Source organism: Mytilus trossulus, chromosome 7, assembly GCF_036588685.1.
Source record: "Mytilus trossulus isolate FHL-02 chromosome 7, PNRI_Mtr1.1.1.hap1, whole genome shotgun sequence".
In the NCBI taxonomy this organism is placed as follows: Eukaryota; Metazoa; Mollusca; class Bivalvia; order Mytilida; family Mytilidae; genus Mytilus; species Mytilus trossulus.
The window spans coordinates 45,056,627-45,072,680 of record NC_086379.1 but is presented as its reverse complement, the minus strand read 5'-3'; the positions used below and the strand labels follow the sequence as shown (position 1 = coordinate 45,072,680).

Genomic DNA, 16,054 nt, shown 5'->3' with positions numbered 1-16,054 from the left:
ATGTAAGCTGCCTAAATTAAAGTCAACCGTTAATTTAGTCTTTGTTAGAACTTAGTTTTCTAGACAACATTTTAATTTATGAAAGGAGACTTTCTAATAAGTAAATTTTAAAATATATGTGAGTACCAAAGAGCCGTAAATGAATTTTTATTATCCTTTATGCATTTCAGTTACTATTCTTTTTTTTTCAGCATTATCTGTTAAGTTTGACATCATAACAGATAAAATAGATATCATTAGCTCATTATATGAAGCGAACATACTAGATTATATGGTTGACCTTTCTTTCTATAGAATGGACGTCTTACCAACAAGATTTTTAACCTTTGAAGTCAAAGCATGCTTTGGTGCTAAATTTTACGCATCGAGTTCTGACACCAAGGATTCAACAAAACCTCTTTATGAAATAGCTATAGGTTCACATCATAATGAAAGGACAATAGTCAGACGCAGGAACGATGCATCTCTACAAGCGAGTTCCCGTATTACTGAACAAAGCGATACACAGAACGTTCTGAGTTGTAATGAAAACAGGCCATTCTGGATAAGTTGGGAGGCAGGAAGTATAATGGTCGGGTCTGGAAATAGAGTCGGTGAAAATGTTTTAGTAAGCTTGACTGATCCAGATCCTTTCACTGTTAAAGTTTTAGGAATCATGACAGGCTCAAAAGTAATTGGAGAGTGGAAGGTTTATATCCCAGGTAGAAAATCTGAATAAGACAATATTTATTTTAATCGGAGCATTATGTATGTGTGTGTTAAAACGTTTACGTTTTTCGTTTTTTGTTATAACTCAAACCTTTGCGTTATAACGAAAACCCTTGGTAAAGCCCCAGTCCCACTAGATCACGATTGCACCACGCTCTCCACGATCTGAAATAAATTCCGATCGCGGTGAAGACGCAGTATTAGCGGCATAAAAATGTATATTTTTGTTACCTCTACGATAAGACTACGTCCGCATTACACTTCTACAACCACCCCGCCACGATCATACCACATTAGCACCGCGATTATTATGCGATCGCACTACGTTTATCAAGACCTTGATGCGCTCATCACGTTCTCACTACGACCATACCACCTGTTATCCGATTGCAACACGCTCTTACAAGGCTTCTACTTCGAATATAGTACGTTCTTTCCACGATTCTGCTACGTTCATACCGCAATCTTACTACTTTCACAGCAATAACGTCAACATAGCGTGATCCATATCAATTCGATTTCACTTTTTTTCTTCTGATAAATACGTAGATTTCACGAAACAATACAGTCATTCCACCAAAATTTACCAGGACACGTGGGCGTTGTAGTGGGGTTTGATGTAGAGTCAGATGGAGCTCTAATAATAACGAAGAGATGTCGGACCGACCAATCCGACCTAAATTCAAACCTATTGCTTGTCCATAAAGCTGAAATGACGATAGTTTAGTGAAAGATAGCAGAGATGACACAGATATGTCAATAGATATAGGAAGATGTGGTATGAGTGCCAATGAGACAACTCTGCATCCAAGTAAAAAAAAAGTTAAAAAAAAGTTAAAAAAAAAAAAAAGTAAAAAAAAAAAAAAGTAAAAAAAAAACATTATAGGCCAAGATACGGCCTTCAACACGGAGTCTTGGCTCACATCGAACACAAAGCTATACAGGACCCCAAAAACTAGTGTAAAACCATTCAAACAGGAAATCAAACGGTCTAATTTATATAAAAACGCGAATCATGGTTGTGCAGTTAGAGAAAATTGACAAAATGTATAACTTACATACAGACAAACAAAACCTGGAGAGACTTACTAGTAATATATTTTATTTGAAAATGATAATGAGAATGATAATCGTAGTATGAAGAAAAGCGGGATGAGGACGACAAGGGTGTGCGAGAATCGTACTATGGTCGTGAACAGCGTGGTAAAGTCGTAGTTGAAGCGTTGGTGGGTCGCGATGAGAACTTGATGTTCGTAGTGTGGTCGTAATACCGTCGCAATGAGCTCGTGGCGCAGTTTCGCAGAAAAGAATCACGCTTTCGCTACGTATACACTCTGGCCACGATGATACAACGACCTTTGCAATCTTACTACGCTTCTACTACGACCGTGATAAGACCTAACTGCAATCTACACGATCGAACTACGATCATCAAAATTTGCATTTTCTTCACAGATCGTAGTGCGATCGTGGCATAGTGGGACTGCGCTATTAAAAACATAAGCATTTCGTTTATATTTATTTAAGTTTCAAAGGAAGCAGCTGTTAATAATGGAGGAGGATGAATATTTTAAAATGTATCACCCTTTGTATTCTTTTCAAAGTAAAATCCTTGAATATCAAAAGAACATATCATTGATTAATTATATTAATGAGCAGAATAAAACATATACATACAAAGAAATGTTGTGTGAAATGTTGTCTGTTAGTACTAGACAGATTACAACATTATTCGTGCCAAGTATTCCTTTCATTAAGAAAAAACTGCACAGTTTTTTAAAAGTGCAAATTTATCAGACTTATAGGGAAAACATAAAAAGGTAGTACACATTTATGTGATAGGAACCATTTTTAACTATTCAAGTGCAAGCTAGTGAAATAAAATAAATAATTATTCAAACTAGACTGTAACTCAAACTAATGTAGACATTAAGAAAACAAAAATCTGCCGCTGTCAAATTTAAGGATTAAATTAATCTAGGTAAAAAAAAAGTTGAAATTGCAGTTCGGATATTAATTTAGATAGTAAAATTTAGAATTTTGAACTGTTTCAAATCAATTTGGATTTTAATAAACTATACAGCTATATAAGTTATATTGTGATCTTAAACATAACGAAACTTATTCACCGGAATTACATAGCTTTGATTATTTTGCACTCTAACAATTTCAATTTAAATGTTTGTTTTTCAAAGTTCGAAATCTACAAAAACTAACCACTATTTTTTTTATTAAGAATACCAAAGTAAGCTTCGCAAATTAGACTTTTGTCAATAGTCCATACTCATGATAGTACAAATTGATTTTGTTATAACATTTTCTGTGGGTAATTTTAAAATAATACATGTATTTAGGTAATTCTTGTTTGTCAGAAACTAAGAAGTTTTTAAACTTATTTTTAGTTCATTCTAAACAAAAACTACATAAGTTTCATGGTTTCATACAGTAGTTCTAAAATTATCGTTTAGATTAGGTAGCAACAGCAAATATAATCACTGAAACTGTGTAACTAAGCTTTTATTAGAAATGTATTATATTATAATTTGGGATTTAGTATATCAAATAACATTAAAGAAATTATAAGAATTGTTCTTCTGATTCGTGGTAAAGTAATAAGCAATACATCTTGCTTGGGGCAACACATTAGAAAAATCAGACCTGGTCATAGAGTACTAAATTCTATTCATTGAAAATGCTATATTCTATTAAACTAAAATTGAAAGGTCTATTGATTTCACTAGATAAGTAATATACGAGTTTCCCAAAATCGTAAAAAACTTTAAAAAGTGCTTCTTGTATGCCATGTATGCCATGAATTTAATTGACAAAAACTATTTAAATTTGTAAAAAGAATTTTTTTTTACTGTAAATGTAACACATTTCCTTGTTTAAAAGGTTATCAAGGATTGGTATGAAAGTTCTGTTATCATGAATATATCAAATTCTTGTTTTAACATAACAAAGGTGTCATTTTAAATTTTTTTAAATCAGCTTGGATTTTCATCAAACTTTTCAGCTATCTTTATTTCATATTTATCTAACAAAATACTAGGTTATTTTGTTTTGATGCATTTATGTGTATTGCTGTCAAATTTAAGGACTTAGTTCATAAGGGGAAAATAGCCCAATATTTTCAGTTTTGACTAAATTCAGATAGATATTTATAATCTAAATATTTACATTTGACAGCAGTACACCAAATTATCAAAATAACCTGGTTGTGTGTGAGATAAGTACGTTATGGCGATAGTTGCAAGTTGTTTATGAAAATCCAAATTGCTTTGAAAAAGTTCTAAAAAAAAATAAAAAATGACTTGCTGAATTAAGGGAAAACTGAAAATTCTAGCTTTTTGTAACTTGATTTACTGAACCCTTAAATTTGACAACAATATGCCAAACAACACAATACTTTTGGATTCAGAGTGATCAATATACAACTGAGATCCAAGTTAATTTGAAAATATTAATATACAAATTTCAAAGGTGACTATCTAAATTCAGATTGAACTGAATATTCTAGATTATTAAATTTCCTGAAATTGGAATCCCTAAATTTGACAGCATGACATCAAATGCACAAACAGCCTAACATTTTTTGAAATCAAAATATAATTGAAATATCTGTATAGTTCCAAGATGAAAATCCAAGATGAATTGAAAACGTTATACGAGAAATCAAAGTGTACTATCTGAGTTTAGTCCGAACTGCAATTTTTTGCTTGTTTAGCCTAGAATTATTTACTCCTTAAAACTACATGACGACCTGGAATTCAATAAGATCATATATAACTAAGATAGCTATTAAGTTGATTTGAAACAGTTTTAAAAAAAAAAGGAAAATTAAACGTGTTTTATCTGAATTTAGTCCGAACTGCACTGCAAATTCTGCCTTTTTTTACCTAGATTAACCAAATCTTTAAATTTGACAGCAATACACTAAACTGCTGTTGATTCATTTATTTTCGTGGGTACCAATTTTCGCGCATTACAGAAATTTAACATGTTCATGGATATTTAATTTCGTGGTTTTGCAAAAATCTGCATACAAGCATATAAACATTTTTTTATCCGTTGAACATTTAGTTTCGTTGTTCATCTTTACCCACGAAATCCACGAATATTGGTATCCAACGAATAGTACTGAATTATCAGTACATAACAACCTTGGATTCGGTAAGATCACTATCTAACTGAGATAGCTATTAAACTTGATGGAAATCCAAGTCGATTCGAAAATGTTATACAAGAATAACATACATGTAGGGACCTTAGATTCAATAAGGTCAATATATAACTTGGATAGCTGTATAATTTTTTGGAAATCCAAATTAATTTGAAAAAGTAATAAACAAATTTAAAGTTGACAATCTCAATTCTGTACGACTGAAAGTACTAGCCTTTTTCCTATTATAATTAAATCCTCAAATTTGACTGCAATAAATCAAACTGCTAAACAACAGAGATTTCTGTAAGATCAAAGGATAATTAAGATAGAAATTTTGAAAATCCAAGTGTATTCGAAAAAGTTATAGAAACAGTTAAAGATGACAATCTGACTGTAATCAAATTTTTTAACATATTGATTAAATTCTTTAACTTCACAACAATAAACCAAACATCCAACTTAACTTAAATTTTGTAAAATCAATATGTAGTTAAGTTAGATGGGTTTATTCAGACAAGTCAAGATCAAATTTGAAGGTCAAGACTGGTTTACACTGAGTCGAGACTGATTAAGATTGGTCGAGCGTTTGTTGAGACCATTTCAGACTAGGCTGTAAGTTTTCTCGTTTGAATGGTTTTACATTGTCTTGTCGGGGCCTTTTATAGCTGACTATGCAGTATGAGTTTTGCTCATTGTTGAAGGCCTTACGGTGACTTATAGTTGTTAATGTTTGTGTCGTTTTGGTCTTTTGTGGATAGCTGTCTCTTTCGCAATCATACCACATCTTCTTTTATATACACCAAGTTTATCAAATACTGAATCAGTCTTTTAAAGACGTTAAATACATTTAAGTGCTGTTAAATCTCACCAAGAAAAATCTGTGCTCAACCTTTCCATGTAACTGGACTCTGAACAGTTAGTATTGTATATCGCAATGGTTTATGTAGTTCTCTGTCCTTGATGTCCTAACATGTATTTGTACTGTAGTCATGTCTATAATGTTGTCCTTATTTTGATATATACTACATTGACATAAAAGCGCGAGGCTTAGCTAGCCAAAAAAATAGGTTCAACACATTATTTTATCTTTTTATATCTTTTACCAAGTCAAGAAAATAGCAGTTGTTATCTTATAGTTCGTTTCTGTGTGTTGCATTGTCGTTTGTTTTTGTGTTGCACTTTAGTATTTCTATTGTTTTCATTTGATAGTTGGTGTGTTTCCCTCTGTTTTACTTTGTAACCCTTATTGGTTTTCTCTAAATCGATTCATGACTTTCGAACAGCGATATACTAACAGTTGTTTTTATTTACCCTAATACTTGATCGAATGTGGGATTTTTAAATTAATAAGTTGTTTTAATGGCAAAGGACAAACAATACTCTTATCGACACCAACAAAACATTTATTGAAAAATGAAAGGCATTCAAAATGACTTTATATTTGGTGATAAGAATGACAGTGATGAGTTATAAACATATAGGTTCTATCGAAAATCTTCTTTCTTTTTTCCAATATTGTGAATTAAAAAAGTAGGTACATGTAGTACCACATCAATTGCATTTTTCTTGTGACGAACCTGTCTTAGTAATAGTTGCTCACTTCAATAAATTTTAATTCTGATACTCAATAAAATTTAACATTTTTGACTTTTTAACTCCAATTATATCAAATACTGATTGTTCACTTTATATGTTCATCAGAATTTAGAATTAAGCTTAAATTATAATTCATAGATTAAACATTTTGTAGTCAAAGACAACTTCACCGGATATTATACCAGCTGTGAAGCACCTGGTAAAAGAGCTGTACTTCTTAGTCTTGGTGTTGTCTCCTCAAGCGTACTGAAATGTGCTACGATGTGCTCACAACTCAACAGTTGTGCAGTTTTCAATTACCAGAACCAATATAAAAGGTAAAATACTGACTTTTAAAGTATATTCTTTCAAAGATTATTAATCTTCACATGGTCTCCATACAAACTGGTGCATGAAATTTGTGATAATTAAGGAACGGATTTTAAAACATTTACACATTGTTTATACTTGATATGAAAGGATTATAAATTAGGTAGATAATTCCGGTTTGACCTCAGAGTCCCATGCATATTTTCAGTGAAATTTCCTTTGTCAGATCTGAACCAATTCACGAGAATCATAACATATTTCTAGCTAGCATAACATTTGGTATTTGCGCCAGACTCGCGTTTCGTCAGCAAAAGACTCATCAGTGACGCGCGAATAAAAAAAACGTTTAAAGGGACAAATTTAAAACAGTACGAAGTTGAAGAGCATTGAGGACCATAAATTCCTTAATAATTTGCCAAATACCGCTAGGTTAATCTATTCTGGAGGTAAAAAAATCCATAGTATATCATAAATTTAAAGTTTTGTAAACAGTTGATTTACTATTATGACCATATCAATGATTATTTATGTCAAGACAGAAACGCTGACTACTGGGATGGTGGTACCCTCGGGGAAAATACCCCCCCCCCCCCCCCCAAACACCAGAAGTGGCATCGACACATTGATTGCAAATAAACTCATCATAGATAAAAGAATTGCAATTTGGTACTTGCGTTTCTTCTGCATAAAATTTATCAGTGACACTCGAACAAAACCAGTTGCTTCGCAGGGCGCAGCATTATACGACCGCAGATGTAGAGCCCTGAACAGATGGGACAAGTATGGACACAACTTTTAAGTTTGATACAGCTTTAAATGTGGATTGTGATTAAATAGTTGACACAACATAGGTTTATGTCACATTATGAATTTGGTTTAAGGAATGAAAATTAGAATTTGAATTTTTTAAATTGGATATTAAACTATTATGGTTCAATATCCAAAATGTAGATACATGATTATATTCAGGATATTATAGAATTCTAAAAATTAATTTTACCAAAGAACCCCATTTATTAAATTTTTGATGAAATCAAACAAAGTTTAATTTTGGACCCCGATTTGGACCAACTTGAAAACTGGGCCAATAATTAAAAATCTAAGTACATTTTTAGATTCAGCATATCAAAGAACCCCAAGGATTCAATTTTTGTCAAAATCAAACAAAGTTTAAGTTTGGACCCTATGGACCTTAATGTAAACCAATTTGAAAACGGTACCAAAAATTAAGAATATACATACACAGTTAGATTTGGCATATCAAAGAACCCCAATTATTCATTTTTTTATGAAATCAAACAATTGAAAGTTTAATTTTGGACCCTTTGGGCCCCAAATTCCTAAACTGTTGGGACCAAAACTCCCAAAATCAATACCAACCTTCCTTTTATGGTCATAAACCTTGTGTTTAAATTTCATAGATTTCTATTCACTTATACTAAAGTTATAATGTACTGATCTCAATTCAAATTTCTAATGAAGTTTGCAACAATAACTGCTCATTTAAATACATCATACAATATTAAAATGTAATAAAAAGTGCTTGTTATCACTGAATGGTAAAGATTGTTTTAATTTATCAGTTGGTAGTAAAAAAGGAAAATACATTGTATATTGTATAAAACAATGATTAAAGTTGATTCAACTACTATTCTATACAAAGAAAGATAACTCCAATTGAAAATTAATTGCTATTGCACAATATTGTGCAATTAGATATTTCTTGCTATTGTGCAATACTGTGCAATTGAAAATTTCTTACTATTGCACAATACTGAAGATGATAATTTTGAATCCTGATTTGGACCAACTTGAAAACTGGGCCCATAATCAAAAATCAAAGTACAAGTTTAGATAAAGCATATCAAAGAAGCCCAAAAATTTAATTTTTGTTAAAATGTTTAATTTTGGACCCTTTGGACCTTAATGTAGACCAATTTGAAAACTGGACCAAAAATTAAGAATCTACATACACAATTAGATTTGGCATATCAAAGAACCCCATTTATTCAATTTTTGATGAAATCAAACAAAGTTTAATTTTGGACCCCGATTTTGACCAACTTGAAAACTGGGCCAATAATTAAAAATCTAAGTACATTTTTAGATTCAGCATATCAAAGAACCCCAAGGATTCAATTTTTGTCAAAATCAAACAAAGTTTAAGTTTGGACCGTTTGGACCTTAATGTAAACCAATTTGAAAACGGGACCAAAAATTAAGAATCTACATACACAGTTAGATTTGGCATATCAAAGAACCCCAATTATTAAATTTTTGATGAAATCAAACAAAGTTTAATTTTGGACCCTTTGGGCCCCAAATTCCTAAACTGTTGGGACCAAAACTCCCAAAATCAATACCAACCTTCCTTTTATGGTCATAAACCTTGTGTTTAAATTTCATAGATTTCTATTCACTTATACTAAAGTTATAATGTGAAAACCAAGAAAAATGCTTATTTTGACCCCTTTTTGGCCCCAAGTTCCTAAACTGTTGGGATCTCAACTCCCCAAATCAATACCAACCTTCCTTTTGTGGTCATAAACCTTGTGTTTAAATTTCATAGATTAATATTTACTTAAACTAAAGTTATTGTGCAAAAACCAAGAATAATGCTTATTTGGGCCCTTTTTTGGCCCCTAATTCCTAAACTGTTAGAATCAAAACTCCCAAAATCAATCCCAACCTTCCTTTTGTGGTCATAAACCTTGTGTCAAAATTTCATAGATTTCTATTTACTTAAACTTAAGTTATTGTGCGAAAACCAAGAAAATGCTTATTTAGGCTCTTTTTGGCCCCTAATTCCTTAAATATTGGATCAAAACTCCCAAAATCAATCCCAACCTTCCTTTTGTGGTCATAACCCTTGTGTTAAAATTTCATAGATTTCTATTCACTTTTACTAAAGTAAGAGTGCGAAAACGATAAAATGCTGTCAAAAAAAGAGGGGCGAAAGATAAACAGAGGAACAACTCATAAATCGAAAATAAACTGACAACGGCATGGCTAAAAATTATAAAGTCAAGCAGACAAATGAATATTTAATTGTTTTAGTTCTTTTACATCTTTGGCTTTGAAAATTTCGGCTTTGAGCATTCCTGGAACATGTAAATCAGGAGAAGCGCATCGGATGCCTGAAATCATGGAGCTTTGATTTTATTGTTAAGGCTTATTATATTCTGTTGATTATGTTGATATGTCAACCAAATTTAACCAAAAAAAACAGCATTATTAATGTAATTAAGATAAATTAGGACATTTTAACTATGATGTTCTTGTAAAAAAAAATTAAATCAACATTTTAAAACAACAAGGAAAAGAGCTTTAAAGGATTTTTTTATGCATAATTGAATCAATACAACTATTGTTTTCATTATATTAACAGATGTGAACTCCTGTCTGTTGGAACAGACCCTTTGACTGATGTTCCAAAGTCCGTTGCAGTCGGATGGCAATACTACGCCAAATGTTACGATGAGAATGAAGCATGTTTTGGATGTTTCTTCTAACTTTACCACGTTTCTCAATAGGAAGACAGAAACATTAGTTTTGTTTTCAAGCATAGTACATTTTAAAATACTTGCATGATATATCACCATTAAAGATTACTTATTCTTATTATTGTTTTAAGAAAAGGGGTGAAAAACAGACGTGTTTTATAATAATTTTTTTAATAGCTTTTACCCTGTTATGTTCTGTATGAATAATTCTGTGTAAATTGCTTATTCAAATACTGGCCAGGTAATTAACATGATTAACGTGAGGGTACCTCAATTGCACCTATTTTGAAATTTTTTCACCAAAGTTGTTTTATGGTCCAGACAAAAGTTTCCATTCTGTGTTTAATTTCGGTGCTTTGCTTTTGCGCCAATTGGCATTTCATTTGCGCCAAAAAATCTTTCTTTTGCGCCACAAACCATATTTCATTTGCGCCATTTTACAGGTAAATACAAGAAATTATAGGTAAGCAAAAAAATCAACTAAATCTATTGAAATCAATAAAAAAAGATATGTGATATTATTGCCAAAAATGAAACAACCTCTCCACAAGAGACAAAATGACTTATACTTTAACAACTATAGGTCATCGTATGGCCTTCAATAATAAGCAAAGTTCATACTGTATCACAGATATGAAAGACCCCGTAATGACAAATGTAAAACAACTAATTTACTTTTTAGTACACCTAAACGACTTATTTCAATTTTTCAGGAGACATGATAACCCATATGTGTGGTCATCCTTTATTACAGATTTATTTCCTTTATTTGTCTCTGACTTGACAATGTCTATCTTTTCATCTCAAACTATATATTAATTCCTTACCTTAGTGCCCCTTAATTTTGTTTTTGAAATGAGTATGAACTCTTACGATTATATAGGGGGAATACTGAAGAAACAAATCTTATTAGCGACAGAGCATTACCTGTAAAATGGCGCAAATGAAGTATAACCTTGTGGCGCAAATGAAAGATTTGATTTTTTAAAAATTGGCGCAAATGCAATACGCCCTTTAATTTGTATATGTATCCTTCTTTACTATAAAGTTACACCAATTTAATTTATTCCTTAATTTATGTCGTAACTATCCCGGTCCCATTTCACGCATGTGACCTACCGAATTAGACTATTTACCGGGTTTGTAATAACGTGAGCAACACGAACTTGACGAAGGGTGCCATAATTATGTGGGAAAAGATTTGCTTTCTCTTCCGGAGCACCTCAGATCGGGTTTGTGTAGCTTAGTCTTCAGTTCTCTGTGTTGTTTCTTGTGTACTATTAATTTTATGTTTATCTTTTTCTTTTTTAGTTAAGGCATTCTCAGTTTATTGTCGATCTATGAGTTTGAATGTTCCGATGACATATTTCGCTCCTCTTTATTAATTGATAACTAAATAAAGTAGAATCATCAATACGAATGTCAAATCGCAACAATATTCAAAATTTAAATTTCTTTAAAAAAAAATATAAATACAATGTACATGATTTGATGTCATTGGTGACCTTCGGTTGTTAATTTTTTTGTCTGCTCTTCGGTAGGGTTGTTGTCTCTTTGACACATTCTCCATTTCCATTCTCAATTTTATTTTTTATATATATTTTTTTTAATATTTTTTGGTTGTATTGTGTGCTCAATTTGTTTTGATTTCATTTTTATGTAAGTGTCATGATGATGTTGTTACTAATTGTAATGTGTATATGTTACTTACTTTTGACCTTACGGTATGAGTATAATTTGTAGTTGATTGAGAATTGATTCCATTATTATCCACTTGAACGTTTTAATAACGTTATATTGTTACGGGAATAATAAGTTTCTCAGTGATCAAAATTAGGTTTCTCAAATAATTGTTATCCTAAAAAGTGTGTGTTTATAGTTTTTCAGACAAATTGTCAAAGTAAATATTTTGTCAAAATTTGATAAAAAAAAAAAAAAAAAATAACAAAGGAGCTAATTTAATTCTAGTCAAGGTGTTGAGCTTCTGTTGTCTTGTTTTGTTCTGTATTTATTGTATACGATGAAAAGTCTGACTCAACGTGAAGTATAAATTGAATAAATCAATACCCCATTGCCATTAAAGTATATGTACTTCCTTCATAAAAAAAAATTATGAATATAAACATGAATGATTATTCAAAACAAAGAAAGAAATTTAGATGACCTGAGTTATTGTATTATATGTGAACTGTTAATTCAATTATTAAAGTGGGCAGAGAATAAAGTAGAAGACGTAAAGGGAGAATCAAGTGAATTTAAATGACAAAATTATTTTAAAGTTCTACTGATTAATTTGAAATAAGAAAATTGAATTTATTGATTACACTTCTGCATAAATAGTAATTTATAAACAAAGGATATGGGGTATCCATGATGCATCTATGACAAGAAATTAGTACATGTAAAATAAAATGAACACACAGATTTAAGTATTACTTACAATAAAGCTTTTGATATAATTTGATTTGATGGTTGTTGATTTTTTTCCCTTACATTTTGTGGTGATTAGTTACACGAGAATATGGCGCTCTCTTGTCTAAAGACTTGAATACCGTACGACTGGTTCCAAATTTATTTGCCATCTGAGCCAAGTGAAGGAGAAAAAACAGATCAAAAAGCGGGGAATGTGAAATAAGAAAATGTCAAATCCACTTTTCACGTTCAGACCTACGAAAGATAAATTACAGCCGTTCGAGAAACGTTTTTCGTAAGAATATTAACCAAAGCTAGGTCCCCAAAGCAACACAGTTTCAAAAGGTTATAATGTTTTTGACCTGTCCGTCCGTCCATCAGTCCGTCAGTCCTGTTTCTTGTCATCGCAACTCTTCTGAAACCACACAACAGAATTACATGAAACCTTTTTAGATATACTATGTAGATGTGCATATTGACAGGGAATTACGATGCATTTTTGGAAAATGACGCTTCCAGCGTCTTGTTCCAATACTGCTGACCTGAACTTCCATTACATTTCTCTGCCTTCCGCGCTTGGTTTCGTATATTTTCTTCCCCATTACATTTCTCCGCCTACTGCGCTTGGTTTCCTATTTACTATTTTACATACAACAAATGGAAGTTTTTAACGACCGTGACTGGCTATACAGCCCTTGCACGGTCGGGTTTTACATACAAACTGGAATCTGCTTGTATTATCATGTGTAGTAATCAACCGGGAACCAGTTTACATACCTCCGGTCCTTCTTATTACCAAAAAGATCGAAGTGTACCAACCAATGTAGTTAAGATACTCATAAATCTATTTTTATAACTTTATTGATTATGTGAAGTAAAACTAAAACATTGTTAAAACATAAAAGATATATAATTAATCGGGGAATACTTGATAGTCTTTTCGTTTTACAAACAACTGCCTTTTTTATAAGAAAATATAATATGTCCAGGTTGGTCCACTTTCTACTGGTTATAAGACAGATCGAAGTACCGGAAATCCGACTCAATCTTTGTTTACAAAGTTACACCTGTAGAGTCTGTAACAGACTGTATCTGTATGACATGTGAATAAATTGTCGATATAGATGCTGGCTTTAATACAACGGTTTGAGAGAGCGCCGCCGATTTATTGGCGGGGCGGGAGAACAGATTTGAAGCTCTCTACGTTTGATGCGTGCACAACAGTGTCGTCATCACAGGCACTTGTTTCTATCCATGGGAAGACCCACTTGTAAATATACATTGATAGTGGGTCTTCCCATGGATAGAAACAAGTGCCTGTGGTCGTCATAGCTGATTCGGCGCGATCACTGTCTTACAAAGGATGAGTTTGCATAATTTACGATGTTTTACTTAGTGGAATGTCAATAAACTCACAGTAAGAGTTATTCTTTACTTGCTTTTCCATTGTTTTCCACAATAATTGTTGCGTGGTATTCTTTGAATTTCTCTGCAGTTATGGTTCTCTTTGGACATGCTTTTTTGAGGAATTCGTCTGGTTCAATAGCGTAAATCAGCCCCTCAACTACTTTTTACATAAATACTAACTTTGGCTTCAACTCCTTGTTCGTCCTTGTCTGGAAATCTTGTTGAAGTTGGTTTGGCAAGCATTTTGGAGCCCTATCCATCCTCTCTTGACTTGTAATCTCTGGTGATAAATTTTGCCGCTTGACATGTTTTATTTTGTTATCGGATAGGGGTCCCATACTATGGTTCCATATTAAATAATGAGATCAATTCCTAAAGGTCTAGTTCATTATCCAATCTGACACAAATTTCAATAACTGGAAAGCCACCCAAGTTGAATATATGGTGACCCACTATAACAGCATAATTACTTGGAATTGTGTTTAATACCATGGTTCAAAAGCATAAACTTAAATGGAGACAGAAATTTGACATGAAAGATTGTGGATTAGTGTAAATTAAAATTAGCTTACTATGATATATGGTTCATGAATATCAAATTGAGCAGAGTTGTTATAAAATATCAATATGACAGAGAAGTGGTTTCAAGTTTCATATAAAGGGACCTGACTGACATGAAATAAAAAATCAAAGGAGTATCCCTATTTGTCTAATCTTCAAGGCCTAAATTAAAATATTTTTTGTTTCCCCAATCCCGACCCTGCCAAGCCAGGTGTGGATAGGTAGGTAGGGAAATAATTTTATTTTTCCAAAAAAGCTTGAATATTATCGGACGATCCGGCAAGCCTGAAAATCCAAAATGAATAAAATAATATTTCACTTAGTTTTGACAATAAAATTTTAAGAGTAGCACCAATTTTGAAGGGTCGGTCGGGATTGGGGAAACAAACAATATTTTATTTAAGGCCCAAGGTGAAATAAAACAAGTACATGTATAACAATATTATGCTATTGTATAAATCTACAGAAATAGAATTTGCTTCAAGTAACAGAAATAACCATGTCACTAGTAACTTATTTAATGCATTTTGTAATGAGTATGTGGGTAATTAGTCCTATAACATATGACCTCGGGAGCATTATTTACTATTTCTATTTACTGTTCTGATAAAAAAAATACTATCAATGTGTCACACTTCGCATTCAAAATTAAAAAAAATAATGAAAATATCAGAATAAAAACGTTAAAAATTGAATAAGAATGCGAAGTCATATGTTTTAGGACTAGTGGGGTATAAGAGCTTGTTACAACAGGCTCTTCATAATCATTTGGTTTGAAAGGATACTAGTCCACTTGTATTTTTGTCCGTCTGATGAGTTAACAATGGTTAAGCCTTTTTCAACTGATTTTTATTACTCGTTCTTATGTTGTACTGTTATACCACTGTCCCAGGTTAGGGGGAGGGTTGGGATCCCGCTAACATGTTTAACCCCGCCACATTATTTATTTATGTGCCTGTCCCAAGTCAGGAGCCTGTAATTCAGTGGTTGTCGTTTGTTTATGTGTTTCATATTTGTTTTTCATTCATTTTTTTTACATAAATAAGGCCGTTTTTTTTATCGTTTGAATTGTTTTACATTGTCTTATCTGGGCCTTTTATAGCTGACTATGCGGTATGGGCTTTGCTCATTCTTGAAGGCCGTACGGTGACCTACAGTTGTTAATGTCTGTGTCATTTTGGTCTTTTGTGGATAGTTGTCTCATTAGCAATCATACCACATATTCTTTTTTATAGTAGTCTGTATTCTTGATTTAGAAAAATGTAATTGCAAGAAAAAAATTACACATTACTTAGAGTACTTTAGATCATTCAGGTAGTCTTTATTCAGTATGTACAAAAGAACAGCCAGTAGCCATTGGATATTGTAGATCATTTAAATAGTCTTGACCTTT

At 32.1% G+C, this 16,054-nt stretch overlaps 2 protein-coding genes across 2 annotated transcripts in view; both read left to right on the top strand.

Moving 5' to 3' along the window:
- The first annotated feature begins 201 nt into the window (after positions 1–201).
- On the top strand, positions 202–12,745 carry LOC134727063 (C3 and PZP-like alpha-2-macroglobulin domain-containing protein 8). Its single transcript, XM_063591449.1, has 3 exons — positions 202–701; positions 6,624–6,786; positions 10,167–12,745. The coding sequence occupies exons 1-3, from the start codon at positions 272–274 to the stop codon at positions 10,288–10,290; spliced, it is 717 nt and encodes a 238-aa protein (XP_063447519.1). The 5' UTR covers positions 202–271; the 3' UTR covers positions 10,291–12,745.
- Positions 12,746–12,832: 87 nt separating this feature from the next.
- Positions 12,833–16,054, top strand: part of LOC134725156 (myosin-11-like) — a 47,341-nt gene continuing 44,119 nt past the window's right edge. Inside the window, exon 1 of the mRNA XM_063588742.1 lies at positions 12,833–12,988. Coding sequence (XP_063444812.1) covers positions 12,921–12,988 — 68 coding nt within the window. The 5' untranslated portion in view covers positions 12,833–12,920. The remainder of the gene's footprint in view (positions 12,989–16,054) is intronic.